This window comes from Glandiceps talaboti, chromosome 18 (assembly GCF_964340395.1).
Source record: "Glandiceps talaboti chromosome 18, keGlaTala1.1, whole genome shotgun sequence".
NCBI lineage: Eukaryota > Metazoa > Hemichordata > Enteropneusta > Spengelidae > Glandiceps > Glandiceps talaboti.
In genome coordinates, this window is record NC_135566.1 from 19,792,186 (window position 1) to 19,811,224 (window position 19,039).

The 19,039-nt window shown below is 37.9% G+C and overlaps 1 protein-coding gene across 1 annotated transcript in view; it reads left to right on the plus strand.

Annotated features, from left to right (window-relative positions):
* Nucleotides 1–291: 291 nt before the first annotated feature.
* LOC144449627 (sodium-dependent serotonin transporter-like) overlaps nucleotides 292–19,039 on the plus strand; it is a 36,303-nt gene continuing 17,555 nt past the window's right edge. Inside the window, exons 1-4 of the mRNA XM_078140201.1 lie at nucleotides 292–368; nucleotides 10,452–11,284; nucleotides 15,593–15,727; nucleotides 17,091–17,313. Coding sequence (XP_077996327.1) covers nucleotides 10,825–11,284; nucleotides 15,593–15,727; nucleotides 17,091–17,313 — 818 coding nt within the window. The 5' untranslated portion in view covers nucleotides 292–368; nucleotides 10,452–10,824. The remainder of the gene's footprint in view (nucleotides 369–10,451; nucleotides 11,285–15,592; nucleotides 15,728–17,090; nucleotides 17,314–19,039) is intronic.

Sequence of the window (19,039 nt, forward strand, 5' to 3'; positions counted from 1 at the left end):
GTTTGTCACTGTATACTTGATAAATCAAATCAAATTGATTCTAGGTTCCACACCACCCTACGGACAGACCACTAATTAACAATACAATGTCTTTTTACAAGTAATTGACCATTTTTAGTGAATATATATTTGGTTCCTTGATGAAAAAATATTTCAGTTGCAGTTAGTGCAGGTTTAATTGAAAAAAAGCTTTCTGCTGATGAAAAAACACAGAACTAAACAATTAAAGAAAGGACACCGTATTATATATGATGGGGTTGAAGGTTATATGACACGGCACTTTCTTTTGGGGGCGATCAAAAGACTTCTATTCATGAATTGAGATTATTTCGCGTCCGACAGGCTTCGACACAACAACCGTGTACCAGGTAAGCTATTGAATTAGAGTACTTTAAGATTTGTTATAAGCATCAAAGTGACACTCCAGCAAAGTCGACTCTACACATCGTCGTTTGAAAGTACGGTGATTGTATTTTCCACGTCGAATTGAATGTCCGCACTACAGCCTAGTTTTCGTTAGGACGGACGCACAGCGGACGAAAGACGACTCGGAAATAGGTCAAGGAAGTGAGTGGACCGTAAACATACCAAGTCGACAGGCCAAGGCGGCTATAGTTTATGTTACTAGATATTGCCCAGCAGATTGCACGCGATACTAGGGTTGCTGTAATCTAAGAACAGTCGGTAGAAAGACCAGATAGAAGTCACCAAATCGTATACGTACATTGTTTTACACGGGAATGAGATTCAAGACACTTCGGCTCTATTTACCTAGTACCACTTTCTAGGAGTGCGTGTACGAACACAAGCAGGTGGTGAAAGGTTAGTCTAAAACGGTTAGTCCAAGGTCCGAGGCAAGAATATGTAGTGACTTGGTCTTCTTCTGGTGATTATTTCTGTAAAAATAGCCGAATGTAATTAATCACCGGGCATATAGGATACCCTTATCCTAGACCATGTTAGTTTTATTAGGCTATTATCGTAGTACTTGTAGGTCGCAACTCTAGAACTCTATTTCTTCAATATATGTACGTTTTCGTCATATGTTGAACATTACATTATTTGAATCCCCCCCCCCCCAATATTTATGGTTTTGTGAAGCAAATTGTTTGCATATGACATTCTGAAATCAGTTTTGGGAAAATGTTCCTGAATTGGAACCTTGAAGTACAAGTGATTGTTCAATATGAAATAGCAAACGAGGGAAAGTGAATTACTGTGATGACCAATCAATTTGATTTTCGTGTTCTTTTATAAACTCTTGATGCATACCATTTCAATGCTGGTGAATCTAAACAAATAGCATTTTATGTATTCTCCTTCTTTCTATGACCTCCCCATGACCTGAAACCATTGAAAGCATTTTGGTGTAAATAACGCGATTTAAAAAGGAGTGGTCGGTCCCTTCTATTAAAAATATCAAGGCTATCGTTGATGGCGCACATCATTTCTGTTGAGAAGTCCTAACGCATTATACGTGGCTACAGCTGAATGTGGTGTGCGGGACTTGCAGTTTGATTACAACATAAACACTATCTGTGTGATCACCATTTACTAAAACTACTTCAATTACACCACAAACTTCGGCGTGAAATTCATAAATTACTGTCGACCATATCACAATGACAGAATACCAGACAACTAAATCATTCCTTACTGCCAGATAAAGACATTCAGAGCGAAAATATATACAGTGAAAGCGTTTACAGGGGGCCATTCTTTCCACATACCCGGGGCAGCATTGCTCACCACCGTGACCGCAGAAAATTTGCTTGGCCCTCTGAGCAGTCTTTTTGGCGCGTATCCCAACGTCACAAGTTCACAAAGGTTATCAAGGTTACTTGATACGGCATTTGTCAGCGGCTTGACCTTGACCCTGCTGTTGATCATTCTGACCCTGACGTTTTGACAGCAATTTTAATAATAAACTAAATATGTCGCATTATATTATCATGAATGATTTTATATTATAAATACAACGTCGAACTACTTTAAGGCACTTTGATTCATTCCCCGCTGGTACTCGTAAATTTTCGCCAGCAATTTTCGCAGTGGGTGGTTTACTTATATACTTTTAACTTGTCACCGGCGATCCTTTGAATGAGACAGGACTATACTAGACGGGCAACTAAGACATAGACTACTCTATTTTCATGTTTTGCATCTTATCTACATTTGTTGGGAGACTAAAATAAAGGAAATAAATTAAGTTATATACATACAGCCTGGAATCCATGAAGTGAATGACTAGAGACGGTAACAAAACAGAAGGAAGATATACTTGTGTGACTATAAGACAGTCAGTAGATATCTATCTGTATATACTTCTGTTCACAAAGTCGTGTACATTATTCTATCCCTGTGAATTGTTTATCAAATACTGACAAGCGTCAATGTCTTATACTGGATTCGAAGATCTATCACCATCTGTAAGCTCGAAACCTCGCTAACTTTATCTATGGCCCTCCCTTTATCTATCTATCTATCTATCTATCTATCTATCTATCTATCTATCTATCTATCTATCTATCTATCTATCTATCTATCTATCTATCTATCTATCTATCTATCTATCTATCTATCTATCTGTCTATCTGTTTATCTATCTATCTATCTATCTATCTATCTATCTATCTATCTATCTATCTATCTATCTATCTATCTATCTATCTATCTGTCTGTCTGTCTGTCCGTCCGTCCGTCCGTCCGTCCGTCCGTCCGTCCGTCCGTCTGTCTGTTCGTCCGTCCGTCCGTCCGTCAGTCCATCCGTCTGTCTGTCTGTCTGACTGTCTGTCTGCCTGTCTGTCTGTCTGTCTGTCTGTCTGTTTGTCGTTGTCTCTCTGTTGTTGGGTTTCCTATGTCCCTCTGTCTGTGTCTGTCTCTGTCTTGTTCATTGTCTCTGCGTCTCTGTCTCCCTGTCTATCTTTCTGTTTGTGTATATTTGTCTATCTGTCTGTCTGTCTGTCTGTCTGTCTGTCTGTCTGCGTATGTTTTGTTTTTCTCACTCACTCACTCACTCACTAACTCCCTCACTCACTCACTTACTCACTCACACACACACACACACACACACACACACACACACACTCACGCACGCACGCACGCTCTCTCTCTCTCTCTCTCTCTCTCTCTCTCTCTCTCTCTCTCTCTCTCTCTCTCTCTCTCTCTCTCTCTCTCTCTCTCTCTCTCTGATATATGATATAGACACTTTTATACTGTATATACTACAACATCACCCGCTCAATTTGTTAATCTTTGAATCACATCGAATCATATATAGATGACTTAGCATAGTGTATGCACTAATGGTATTAATGCTACGAATGAGCGACTTTTAACCAATCATTTTGTATTGTGTTGTTGTCAAAGTTAATTTGAAAACCATTCTCTTAACACCTGCGCATGGCTGAGCGACCTTAACATGAAAGTCAAGGGCGGGAATTTGAAACCAGTGTCCTTAAAAACGTATCGGATACAGTAAACAATATAATTGCAAGGGGGGGGGGGGGGTTGTTGAAGTTCAATGCCACAATATTATGATACCTTATCAACATTATTAGCACGAAGTACCTATACCATATGACCATGCATGTGACTATGTGGGGTAATCTACGTCGACGAGTAATATGTCTAAGAATATGCAAACCTAAAGACGGTGATATTAAAGAGGAAGACACCAAAATTTGTAATTAATGTATTGATTTTACCGAATCATTCTGCTGAAACACCCGTCATTAGGCACCGATTAGGCCGCACACTGGCGGATTTCTATAACCCGGTCAATGGAAGCAATTCGTAATTATGCAATATGAGTAATTTACGTCATTCAACCACGTGACGTACATCATAGTTTCATACTACAAACCTTCTTATCTTCTTTGAGTAAAACAACTAATAATATAAAAATGATGATTTCCACTACATCGAGATAAAAAAAACAGTTAATTTTGACTTGTTTTTATTGAAGGAGTGAAATCAACTGAGCTCATATTTATAAAGTATGTCACATCGGATTACATTCATATCGCAGTCGACTCAAGTTCCGTTACAAAGTTGATCACAAACTGTCATATGAAACAACAAACACTGGCTCTATTCAAGTTAAAAACAAACAAACACACAAACAAACAAACACACAAACAAACAAACAAACAAACAATAAAAATAATAAAGTATAATAATTCCCGTTAACTGAACTTAACACGCGCGCGAATCCCTTTTCTGTGCCTGTGGTGGTGGTGGTGGTGGTTTGTGGCGGCGGAGGTGTGGTTGTACAACGGTCGTAGTACATGTACTTGTTTTAGTCTAAATGGTTTTGATTGGGGTGTACATGTAGATGCTGATTTTGATTGGTTAGGGGGCTCTCTACGTATACTTTTTGTTCTATTCTGAGCAATAGCGAAATATTTTTGAATCACTGAGGTCATGGTATGAGTCAAAAAATGAACTCAGTTTCCAATAAACAGTATGAAAAAAATAAAGCTTATAATGGAATCGACAAGTATTCAAATTGTAATGAATTATTCATGTTCCTGGGCCACTATGGTTTCCTCCATCATTTAATTAGTAGCCATGTGAATGTTTCTCTCTTATCGGAAGAAGTGAAACTGAATAATACGTGATATATGGCAAACCGTAATGACTAACAATTCTTTAAGACCAATCTATCGTAATGGAAGGAGAGCAATCATACATCAATAACAGCATTACTTTAGTAAATCTAAACAGACGTCTCGCAACAGGTGACTTCGTACAACGTTTATCGGTAGAATAAGGTCGAGGCTATATTACACATGCCAAATAACTACACATACATTAATGAAAATCTATTGGAAATAATAGCAGATAATAGCAGCCAAGTTCAAGAACGAAGTAATAAACCTACTTTTAAACTGTTACAATGATTACTTGAAAGAATTTAATCACTCTGAGCGTAAATTTTGTGAACATTTTGAGCAGTGAAATATTACGAATACATTTCAATTTGCTTTATCAAGCTATCAACTTATGATGTGTATGTTAAGATATTTCATGTAATAACTAAATCACTTATACATACATACATACATACATACATACATACATACATACATACATACATATATACATATATATACACACATGCATTCATGCATACATACATACATACATACATACATACATACATACATACATACATACATACATACATACATACAAGCAAACACACACACACATCCACGCGCTCTCTCTCTCTCTCTCTCTCTCTCTCTCTCTCTCTCTCTCTCTCTCTCTCTCTCTCTCTCTCTCCATACCACGTAAACTGCGTACGTACGTACGTACGTACGTACGTACATACATACATACATACATACATACATACATACATACATACACACATACATACATATATATACATACATGCATACATGCATACATACATACATGTATGCATACAAGCAAACACACACACACTCATCCACGCGCTCTCTCTCCTTCTCTCGCTCTCTCTCTCCTTCTCTCTCTCTCTCTCTCTCTCTCTCTCTCTCTCTCTCTCTCTCTCTCTCTCTCTCTCTCCATACCACACACACTGCGCACAAAACACGAATTTTCGTATTTCAACAACACATATAACTCTATTTTCCATAAAGAATGCCCAATTTATTGAATTATTATTGAATACAGTCTTTAGGATGAATAAAGAATCCATTTTAATACACTCAATATTCTTTTATTTATGATGGATGACAGACCCCCTAGACTTACTTAATCACCGATAAAGTATAACAAAAGTCGGTATTAATAAGTGACAAAACTCAAAAGTAAAATATATTTCAATGAAACCACTCACTGTATTTTGGCACAATAGATCCACAAACTGACTTCCGACATTAAAAATGTCCTATTTTGCCTCGAAGGCAATAACATTGTGAAATCATACACCGAATGTTGTGGATGACCGATATGCTAATTAGAACCTATATGCTAATTAAAGCCAGAGTGAAGACGTACACCGTAGGCAGAACATACAGTTTCTTTTAACATTCCCACGCGAACTTTGACCTACAAAATTCCTTTCGTAACTTTCCTCTGATTCAATTAATTCCTAACGCTAGGATTAAAATTAATGTTGTTTTTTTCTACTCTGCTAACATGGTGATTGCGCAAGGTAATATCGTTCTCTTTCCCAAGTACAAATGTTACATTTCACTTTCAAACGTCACAGTTTGAATTGCTCCTTCTGAAATCGACATGGAAAGGTAATGCCAATGGTAGATGTCTATAAATTCGATAATATTAGGGAAGGGATCTGATATATGTTAGTAACGGTGTCTTTTAATTGGGTGAGTCATGTTGATGACTATGGACGAGATCAATAGTTCAATGTAGGATAGAAAACGTGATTAGTTAAGTGGGGTGGGGGGGTTACGCCATTAGGTCTCATTCGACACAAAATACTACTGCATTCTGGCTTTGTATTCATAGCACTACATACTACTACATACTGGCTTTGTATTCATAGTACTACATACTACTACATACTGGCTTTGTATTCATAGTACTACATACTACTACATACTGGCTTTGGCATAGTACTATACACTATTACATTCTGGCTTTGTATTCATAGCACTACATACTACTACATACTGGCTTTGTATTTATAGCACTACTTACTACTACATAATGACTTTATATCCATAGTACTATATACTACTAATTCTGGCTTTATATTCATAGCACTACATACTACTACATACTGGTTTTGTATTCATAGTACTACATACTACTACATTCTGGCTTTGCATTCATAGCACTACATACTACTACATACTGGTTTTGTATTCATAGTACTACATACTACTACATACTGGCTTTGCATTCATAGCACTACATACTACTACATACTGGCTTTGTATTCATAGCACTACATACTACTACATAATGACTTTATATTCATAGTACTACATACTACTACATACTGGCTTTGTATTCATAGCACTACATACTACTACATACTGGTTTTGTATTCATAGCACTACATACTACTACATACTGGTTTTGTATTCATAGTACTACATACTACTACATACTGGCTTTGCATTCATCATAGTACTACATACTACTACATACTGGCTTTGTATTCATAGCACCACATACTACTACATACTGGCTTTGCATTCATAGTACTACATACTACTACATACTGGCTTTGTATTCATAGCACCACATACTACTACATACTGACTTTGCATTCATAGTACTACATACTACTACATACTGGCTTTGTATTCATAGCACCACATACTACTACATACTGGCTTTGTATTCATAGCACCACATACTACTACATACTGACTTTGCATTCATAGTACTACATACTACTACATACTGGCTTTGTATTCATAGCACCACATACTACTACATACTGGCTTTGTATTCATAGCACCACATACTACTACATACTGACTTTGCATTCATAGTACTACATACTACTACATACTGGCTTTGTATTCATAGCACCACATACTACTACATACTGGCTTTGTATTCATAGCACCACATACTACTACATACTGGCTTTGTATTCATAGCACCACATACTACTACATACTGGCTTTGTATTCATAGCACCACATACTACTACATACTGGCTTTGTATTCATAGCACCACATACTACTACATACTGGCTTTGTATTCATAGCACTACATACTACTACATACTGGCTTTGTATTCATAGCACTACATACTACTACATACTGGCTTTATATTTATAGCACTTACATCCTACTACATACTGGCTTTGTATTCATAGCACTACATACTACTACATACTGCCTTTATATTCATAGCACTACATACTACTACATACTGCCTTTATATTCATAACACTACATACTACTACATACTGGCTTTGTATTCATAGTACTACATACTACTACATACTGGCTTTATATTCATAGCACCACATACTACTACATACTGGCTTTATATTCATAGCACTACATACTACTACATACTGGCTTTATATTCATAGCACCACATACTACTACATACTGGCTTTATATTCATAGCACTACATACTACTACATACTGGCTTTATATTCATAGCACCACATACTACTACATACTGGCTTTATATTCATAGCACCACATACTACTACATACTGGCTTTATATTCATAGCACCACATACTACTACATACTGATTTGAATTGATTGTGCTGCCTGAAACAATTATCAACTTTGGCCAATTAAGTTAGAAAGGGTTATGGTTGGGGGATCTGAGGTCTAACTAAAAGAATTTAGTTTTTTATCCTACATTGAACTATTGATCTCGCCCCTAGGTTGTTAGAAACACCGTAGATGGGGTCAGGACAATACATATACTGTGACAATGTTTGGGATTAAATACACAAATAGAATATACAACAAACACGCCTAGAGATGTTTACATTTGGATGGAAGTTTCCACTCCAACCACCACTATGTATCTTGATTAGGTTACCAACACCGGTGGGTTCATAAGAGTAACAACTGTTACGGATTAGAATTCAAATTTCTATGATGAAACCAACTACTATACGAGTAACTTGATCGTTTCACTAATGATGACGTCATTATGACGTATAATTGACCGACACATCTAACTTATCCCACAATATTAAACCGTAATAAAACTGTATGTGTATCATGTGTATGTGAATTCAAATCTTATCAAACCATATCATATCAAATCAAACCATACCAAACAAAATCAAAACAACACAAAATGAAAAAAATCGTATTTCTTATGTTCCGGGAATATACAATACAGTTATGTAAATGTTGTGTTGTGTTGTGTTGTGTTGTGTTGTGTTGTGTTGTGTGATATGCTGTGCTGTGCACGTGCTGAGCTGTGCTGTTCTGTTCTGTGCCGTGCCGTGCCTTGCCATGTCGTGTCGTGTCGTGTTGTGTTGTGTTGTGTTGTGTTGTGGTGTGGTGTGCAGAGTTGGATTGTGCTTTTAGTGTCTGGTTTGCACGAATTTTACATCTAAACAGTAATTTCTTGTAGAATCTTAAAAAGTTAACAAGTGAATAGTGTGCCCCTCAAGTTTATACAGTGGAGGGCTTGAAGCACCTTTCTAAAATCTATATAGGAGTTACCAATCCTTGGGAGTAGGCTGTGTAGATTACATTGTCATCTAGGTGCATGACGATGGACACAGAAAGAAAAAGAGAATCAAGTATTATTCGAGCTGTAAACCACAGCAGTGAAACAGTGAACATTACATATTTAACAATATATTTTACTAGCTTGGTATTGATTTGGCCGCCGTATGCCAGATTCTGTCACGGTCATATTATATTTCACTGGTGTGTTATCTGCAATATTTTCTCAGTGAACGCTGGAGTTCGTATGTTTGAAAATCTTTAACACGGCAATTATGATAGCCACAATTATAGAGCATTGCTCTCAGCCTGAGTCGCAAATAAGAATTCTAGCCATTGCACATTAGGGGTTTTACTAACAAATTTATGCATCATATTTCAAATTCAGTTATTACTTTTTCTCTTAAAATGTATTTAAAAAACATTTTTTTTGTATTGCAATGGTATTGTGTGGTATTTGCTGTTGGTAGAATCTGAGAATTCGTGACGTTTGAAACTCAATTTCATCTACGCCCCATACATCTAATCAGTTTTATACTTATGCACCAATTAAGCCTAGTTGAGAAAAAATACATCGTGATATTTTTTTTCTTTGTATAACCATTTTCTTTTCATAAGCTATTACCTACCTTTACGGCATTTGATTTTTTTTTAAAAATCTAACTTCCCATTTTCCTTTATTTCGAAATTTTGAAAGACTACTTCAATCTTGAAACTTCGTTAAAAATGATGATTTTTATTTGTTTCTCTGCGTCCAATGCAAATGTGTAGCTTGATGAAAATTTCAATTTGATCAGGTGTGGATTTCATAGATGAGGGTAATATATCGCCAAGCTACTTGTATATTGCTTGTACATTTCAACGGAAGTCATTCCGTGTGAAAGCTCACTCTGCGCTGAGCGCTGCTTGAAGTTAATGTGTGTATTTCTATTTCTGTCATCGTCTATTGACAACTTATACCACACCTCTTAGTAAGACATAACAGTCTTGTGTTCAGTCAAGCTACTGGCTTTTGTCCAACCGTGTTAACTCATTTTCGGAGCTAAGAGAAACACGCCTCGAACACGATACGTAGTCAAGCCGTCCTTTGACGACAGCGATGGAATTTACACGGTACCGTAAATGGCCTCTTCGCTTTGCCCAAGTAGTGTTTTTGGTTCTTGTCATTTTGTGTCCAATTCGATGCCCAGCTTACTCATTTCCTATTTCAGTGTGCGAGATTTAGCATCATTGTGCGTTGGTTGGTCACATTGCTCTCAGGTGGTCCATGTCTAATATATTTCATTATTTTCTCATTATTTTACTCTTTTCATTGCAGGTCGCCAAGTTGTTTCCAGGATATCCATCTTGCCACAAATCCTGGGTTTTAAAATAACTACGCAGTGCGTCGAGTCGCCGCCTTCATTCTCACTCCAAAGTCTTGCATCCCAAGTTAGCTCGCTCTGTCTTCAGGCCGTGGCACTTCAATCTTGTGTAAACTTGAGTGGAGCCCGATGCCTCTAGATCTGGTAGCGATGCCAATGTTACATTCACTATTAAGGAACTGAAATTATCCTAGGATATATTTCGTTTCTTTTTTACAACAAAATTCACAACTTTGTTTAAAGGGCGTCTTTTTCTGACGATTCCTGCAAAAAAAAATTGTCGTCTCCGCGCGTGAAACGCCCACTCGTAGATTCAGAGACGGTACGATGGATCGGTCAAAGAAGGGAAGTTCTCAGCAAGGAAACACGAACAGGAGCGTGGACAATTTGGCCTTCGACCGAACTGGTGATGTCAACGGCGGGCCGACTGCTGATGAAGGAGACAGAAGAAATTCAGAAGTTCGGGTCACGCTGCAGGATGCCAGCGGTGGAACGACCACTTTTACCGCGAGAACCAACAGTCTGTCCGGACTTAATGCAACTTCCAATGCAAAACCTAACAAAGACAACTTTGAAGGACAAAAAATGGGCGGTGAACCAACCATGACCAAAGTTCCCATCACAGAGAGTACGCTCGGTCTCGTCAAGGACCAAGATAGCAAGGAGGCTGACGACGGGCGACAAACGTGGGGAAAGAAGATAGACTTTCTGTTGTCGGTCATCGGGTTTGCAGTTGATCTTGGCAATATTTGGCGGTTCCCCTACATATGCTATAAAAACGGAGGAGGTACGTTCTTATCATTCATTCAACTTCATTTTTTTCAGTTTGTACCCTTGACATTGACCTTACGTCACCTTTCATTCTTAGAAATATTACACTTTCGTAAAGTTTTAGTTTGAACCGCTGTATACTACACGCCGTATGTACAGATAGATTCCATGTTCTTAGCATAGATGTAGCAATGACAAGTCGTGTCAACAAGTGACGGAATAATTGGTTAAAAGCTCCGATTTAGTGAACAAGATCATTCACTTCATTAAAAATGTCGGATGTGGATGTTTATCATTTGACGTTGAAGACCCAGTCTGTGTGTGAACAAGCCTTGGTCATTGGGCAGTTTGTCGCTTGCCTTGATTATTTAGGCGTCGTAGATTTACGCTGAAATCGGGCTTATTTGTACAAATGGTGTGTGTAAGGTGCGTGAAGGTTTTTTTAAAACTAAGTCACTGTCCTTCAAGTGGAATGGATAAGACATATAATGTTTGGTCTACGTTGGGGTCAATCGCAGTAAAACACGACATAGAACCGTGACTAGTGAAACATAAACTGGTATTGCACACTTCGCTGAACAAAATAAATATCCAACCTACGACGTAGTCGACACTCCTTTGATATTTCAATTGGCCATATTAATGATATACTGTGGAATGAACGTTCGACGGTGTGAAAGGCAAGAGTTCGACCATTGGGGTACTACTCTGTTAGCTTAGGAGAAATGACATGTAATACTGAATGAATAAATTGGCCAATAATTATATTGATTTCATTCTTACTGTGTACACTTACGTCAAAGATTGCCCTTCACAGATACGATGTCAAATTATTTAATATAACAGTCGTCCTACATCTAAACAAAATACCAACACATCGACATTTACACAGTTAGCAGTGAATACAAGTGTTGCAAGCCTGGCCGCTATTCTGATCTTTTCCCTTTCTTTATGTCTTTTACACCTTACTACTCCCATTCTCATTTTTCTATTTCTCAAAATGTTACCCATTTCATTGGTCCATTGTCTGTATTACTCTGTCTGCCTGCCTGTCTGTCTGTCTGTCTGTCTGTCTGTCTGTCTGTCTGTATGTATGTATGTATGTATGTATGTATGTATGTATGTATGTATGTATGTATGTATGTATGTATGTATGTATGTACGTACGTACGTCTGTCTGTTTAACATCTATCCATCCGTCCGTCCGTCCGCCCGTCTCTCTCTCTCTCTCTCTCTCTCTCTCTCTCTCTCTCTCTCTCTCTCTCTCTCTCTCTCTCTCTCTCTCTCTCTCTCTCTCTCTCTCTCTCTCTCTCTCTCTCTCTCTCTCTCTCTCTCTCTCTCTCTCTCTCTTTCTGCATTCGACAATTTTCGTATAATTGTGTTTAATCAGCGGTGGCTAAGTAAAGGTTGGAATTACTCAGGTCGTCAAGAACCACATAAACCAATGTCCCATGCTTACTTCTCAACATCTACTTATAGTATTGTGTATAGAGTACAAGTATGAATTGAAATGTTGCAAACATACCGCTATGGCATCCTACTTTCGCTTTAATGGTATAGCTATCAGCTTTATTGACAAAGCTGCCATGTGACACCACATTCAGTGTGCAAAAGCAAATTGGACAGAACTAATAAGGGTCAAGTTTAACTGACAATCTGTCAATTTCCATCTCAATAGCGGATTACGCAGCAGAGTTATCAGATTATATTAAATAACATATTTTAGTCAGAACTTTACGAGATAAACCTAATAGTATGTAAACTACGTCGTCTAGATAGTGGTTTGAGGTTAAAAGTGATGATGACGATGATGATGATGATGATGATGATGATGATGATGACGACGATGATGATGGTGGTGGTGGTGGTGGTGGTGATGGTGGTTGTGGAGATGGTGATGGTGGTGGTGGTGATGGTGGTGGTGGTGGTGGTTGTAGTGGTGGTGGTGGTGATGGTGGTGGTGGTGGAGGTTGTGGTGGTGGTGGTGGTTGTGGTGGTGGTGGTGGTGATGGTGGTTGTGGTGATGGTGGTGGTGGTGGTGAATATGAGTATGGTGGTTTAAAGATCGTACTGCTTTAAATTTAATTCAGAATCGTTCGTCACCACAAAGCTCAGAGTTTGCCTAGATTAACCCCCCAATAGTAGAGTATGCCTAGATTAACCCCCCAATAGTAGAGTATGCCTAGATTAACCCCCCAATAGTAGAGTTTGCCTAGATTAACCTCCAATAGTAGAGTATGCCTAGATTAACCCCCCAATAGTAGAGTATGCCTGAATTAACCTCCAATAGTAGAGTATGCCTAGATTAACCCCCCAATATTAGAGTATGCCTGGATTAACCTCCAATAGTAGAGTATGCCTAGATTAACCCCCCAATAGTAGAGTATGCCTGGATTAACCTCCAATAGTAGAGTATGCCTAGATTAACCCCCCAATAGTAGAGTATGCCTGAATTAACCTCCAATAGTAGAGTATGCCTAGATTAACCCCCCAATAGTAGAGTATGCCTGAATTAACCTCCAATAGTAGAGTATGCCTAGATTAACCCCCCAATAGTAGAGTATGCCTGGATTAACCCCCCAATAGTAGAGTATGCCTGAATTAACCTCCAATAGTAGAGTATGCCTAGATTAACCCCCCAATAGTAGAGTATGCCTGAATTAACCTCCAATAGTAGAGTATGCCTAGATTAACCCCCCAATATTAGAGTATGCCTGGATTAACCTCCAATAGTAGAGTATGCCTAGATTAACCCCCCAATAGTAGAGTATGCCTGGATTAACCTCCAATAGTAGAGTATGCCTAGATTAACCCCCCAATAGTAGAGTATGCCTGAATTAACCTCCAATAGTAGAGTATGCCTAGATTAACCCCCCAATAGTAGAGTATGCCTGAATTAACCTCCAATAGTAGAGTATGCCTAGATTAACCCCCCAATAGTAGAGTATGCCTGGATTAACCCCCCAATAGTAGAGTATGCCTGAATTAACCTCCAATAGTAGAGTATGCCTAGATTAACCCCCCAATATTAGAGTATGCCTGGATTAACCTCCAATAGTAGAGTATGCCTAGATTAACCCCCCAATAGTAGAGTATGCCTGAATTAACCTCCAATAGTAGAGTATGCCTAGATTAACCCCCCAATATTAGAGTATGCCTGAATTAACCTCCAATAGTAGAGTATGCCTAGATTAACCCCCCAATAGTAGAGTATGCCTGAATTAACCTCCAATAGTAGAGTATGCCTAGATTAACCCCCCAATATTAGAGTATGCCTGGATTAACCTCCAATAGTAGAGTATGCCTAGATTAACCCCCCAATAGTAGAGTATGCCTGGATTAACCTCCAATAGTAGAGTATGCCTAGATTAACCCCCCAATAGTAGAGTATGCCTGAATTAACCTCCAATAGTAGAGTATGCCTAGATTAACCCCCCAATAGTAGAGTATGCCTGAATTAACCTCCAATAGTAGAGTATGCCTAGATTAACCCCCCAATAGTAGAGTATGCCTGGATTAACCCCCCAATAGTAGAGTATGCCTGAATTAACCTCCAATAGTAGAGTATGCCTAGATTAACCCCCCAATAGTAGAGTATGCCTGAATTAACCTCCAATAGTAGAGTATGCCTAGATTAACCCCCCAATATTAGAGTATGCCTGGATTAACCTCCAATAGTAGAGTATGCCTAGATTAACCCCCCAATAGTAGAGTATGCCTGGATTAACCTCCAATAGTAGAGTATGCCTAGATTAACCCCCCAATAGTAGAGTATGCCTGAATTAACCTCCAATAGTAGAGTATGCCTAGATTAACCCCCCAATAGTAGAGTATGCCTGAATTAACCTCCAATAGTAGAGTATGCCTAGATTAACCCCCCAATAGTAGAGTATGCCTGGATTAACCCCCCAATAGTAGAGTATGCCTGAATTAACCTCCAATAGTAGAGTATGCCTAGATTAACCCCCCAATAGTAGAGTATGCCTGAATTAACCTCCAATAGTAGAGTATGCCTAGATTAACCCCCCAATAGTAGAGTATGCCTGAATTAACCTCCAATAGTAGAGTATGCCTAGATTAACCCCCCAATAGTAGAGTATGCCTGAATTAACCTCCAATAGTAGAGTATGCCTAGATTAACCCCCCAATAGTAGAGTATGCCTGGATTAACCCCCAATATTAGAGTATGCCTGGATTAACCTCCAATAGTAAATACAACTCAGCCACTATGTAATTATATCATAAAGCGGTGTATTTTTATCTATGTACAGATGTTTGTCAGGAACATTGTATCTATATTTTAACCTGTGTATCTTATTTACAGGTGCGTTTCTTATACCTTACTGCATAATGGCTGTGTTCGGCGGAGTTCCACTCTTTTTCTTAGAGTTATCTCTTGGACAATACCATCGCAGTGGCGCCATTAGTCTCTGGAGCAAGATATGTCCAATATTCAAAGGTAAGGTGTAAACGATTCCGTGTCTGAAAACTTATTTTTAAAATGATGACATTTCATCAAGGAGTAGATTAAATTAGTTGAGGTTTGAAAATAACTAATGATGGTCTATTTCATCAATACATCATAAATGTTATGTGCTTGACTACTTGAGTCATCAAAGACCTCTTCTACAGTGCACTTCTTGTCACAGTGTGTATTTGACATCGAAAAGATGGCATCTATTTATATAACTAGAAATGTCTTGCACGATCAATAGTTTTTCTGTGCAGGAGGAAAGTACTAAGCAAATCATATGCAAATATATTTTTTCAATTTGCATATGTATATATATATACGTGCGCGTAGACTTTACGTTACAAATACAATCTTGTGAAATTTACGTTGCATTGTGTATTCAAACACCGAGTAACATCCGATCCCTTCAACTTGTGGAGTCAACAAGTGGCCGTTCGTAAAGTACACGTGAAAGAAATAGCAACAATTTGATCCTTTCTCTAGGCTTTGTTCATTTCTAATATTACAAATCAAAGGTTCCGACACTATTCACATAAATTGTTGTTGAATTATTGAGAGTACACGTGAATTGTTTGATAATTGTAACACCGTAAATAATTGCATTCGTCTTGGAAACGGTCCCTATATCTGGTGTTTCTAATCAATATTTGCTTATAGCTTAGGATTGTTTGCGGCGGCAAATAAAAGCATAACTATCACTGACTGACGTCATATTCAGCTAATGAATATTCATATATCTAGTAATTTAATGTAGTGTTCATTTCAAAATGCGCGAGATATGCATCAGATATTCGTCGATACAAATTAGGGACTCTTAGTGGCTTTGAGACAAAGGAATATTTGTCTCCTGATGGACAGGTCTGTAAATAAGATTATAGATTTTTTTACTCAACATTAAATACACTTAACACTGTTTCAAAAAACCCCAAATTAATAAAATAATACAAAATGGCCGCCAAGTCAGTTTGAACAATATCAAAGTAAAATCCAAAAGGTGCTATATATATTGGAATAATTTGTACAGTTTATATTAACCGACAGTACTAGAGTACATCACTGTTGGTGAACGAGATATACATCTGAGGATGAAATAATATCAAATTCTTTCAAACGTTTACTATTAAATGTAGCAATGTTTGAAATAAGCGCTATAAATAATATAACTTATTTGATTGACAAAGAGCCACAAGTTGTGTGTGTGCCATGTCACAGATGTATAAATGTCATATATGTTACATACAGCAATGTCTGTCATAGAAAATGTTATTAACTCAGTTAGTAATATCATTACATTTTCACTGCCAGAGTCTGTAACCAAATACTATGTTTATTTCATCTATCTCACCAGGTATAGGCTATGCACTGTGTGTCATTGATATGTACACGTCATTCTTTTATAACACTGTCATTGCCTGGGCCGTGTATTACCTCTTTTCATCCTTCACGGCTAATCTACCATGGACAACCTGTAACAACGATTGGAATACACCAAACTGTAGTGAAATTGATAATTTCAACTCTTCCATTGAGAATGCTTCCCTTGGATCCTTGCCAGCTGCCGAGTTTTTCGAGTAAGTTTAAAAGTTCTTAAGTCTATTCTATCTGTCTGTCTGTCTGTCTGTCTGTCTGTCTGTCTGTCTGTCTGTCTGTCTGTCTGTCGGCCCGTCAGTATATATGTATGTATGTGTGTATGTATGTATGTATGTATGTATGTATGTATGTATGTATGTATGTATGTATGTATGTATGTGTGTGTGTATGTGTGTATGTATGTATGTATGTATGTATGTATTTATTTATTTGGCTGTCAACATATATTCCAGTCCGTCTATCCCTATGTCAGTCTTAAATCACTGTATATACATTGTATGACACAAGACTGTGTTTCTCTCACGTGTCCGTAAATTTATATATTCATGTTATAGATGAGAATCGATCAAGCACTGAACTATTAGAATAACATGGTATTCATCTGAGTGAATCAAGTATCAATTGAAAGTCGATGGCGAGGCTGATTAATTTACGTTATCAAAACAGTGGTATTGACATGATCTCTAAGAAAATAGATTTTAATATATACGTGATGAAAGTGCTCTGAGTTGAACAACTTCTTCATTAAACTCTATACTCCAGGACTAAAGTTGTTTTCTGCACCAATTATTGTTTCATGTGAAGAAAAACTTATGATGTTATTTTACGTTTAATATTGAAAATACCCTATTTTTAGGGTGTTATGACAAAGACTTGCATGAAATTAATTGTCACATTAATCGTGACCGAGAGATCTGAAACATCGCACCTAGGCAAACAAAATGGGCAATTGACGACTTGAGAATTTGACAACTACGCATGCGTAAACATGTCATCGTTACAGAGTGGTGTTATACTTAATTCCCAATCATCCCCTGTATACAGATGGTTTGATGAAGTGTGTAAGATAACAATGGGTATCTCTAGTGGGTTTCTGTAAGAGAACTATCACCGATACAAAAAAACACGTCCGGCAATCCGAATAAAAAAAATGGAAGTTGCCTTTTGTGAAACTAGCACTCCGTCTCATATAGAGGGGGAGAATCTGGCGAAAGAGTGAAGCATCTTTCTTTCAGTAACCATGGTAACAAAAGAAACAAAGAATTCCTAACTCATTTCAGAATAACAATTATCAGGACACGAATGAGTTCAAGGGCACTGTATTCGTGTTAAACTTTGAAGTACACACGCAAAACGTATGTCAATAACTGACGACTACTTGTTCATTTCGGTATCAGTTTACATATTTGCAGGCACCATTAACAATCAATGGACGTTAATTGCCGGGTTGGTTGAACCCTATCGTATTCTATCATCAACAATTGACCACCCTGTCTACGTCATGTAATTGTTGTCAATTACTTTATCTGAAAACAATAAATGTTGACAGGAGTAACTGTTGTTATTCTACACCCTTTTACTTGCCAATTACGACCCCCTACTTAGCCGTTATCGTTGAGATAGCCAAACTGTCTAATGAGTGACAAGCTCATTTATTTTGGACACTATTAAATTTCGGCGTGTGAACATATTATTGGCGTTATGCGAAAGAACTGTGAGCATTCTGTGCGCACAAAGCAGCGAGTATCAAGTACAGCAACCTTAGCCAGTAGATTTCAGGACAGTATACGTCCTAAATGTCCCACGACGCTTTGACTGGATTACCGAGTCAGATTCACGTTTTCAGTTGGCATGACTATATTATCACTATATGCCGACCAAACATTAGTATAGTTGACTCTGCATTCAAGTCATAGCCTTCTCGGA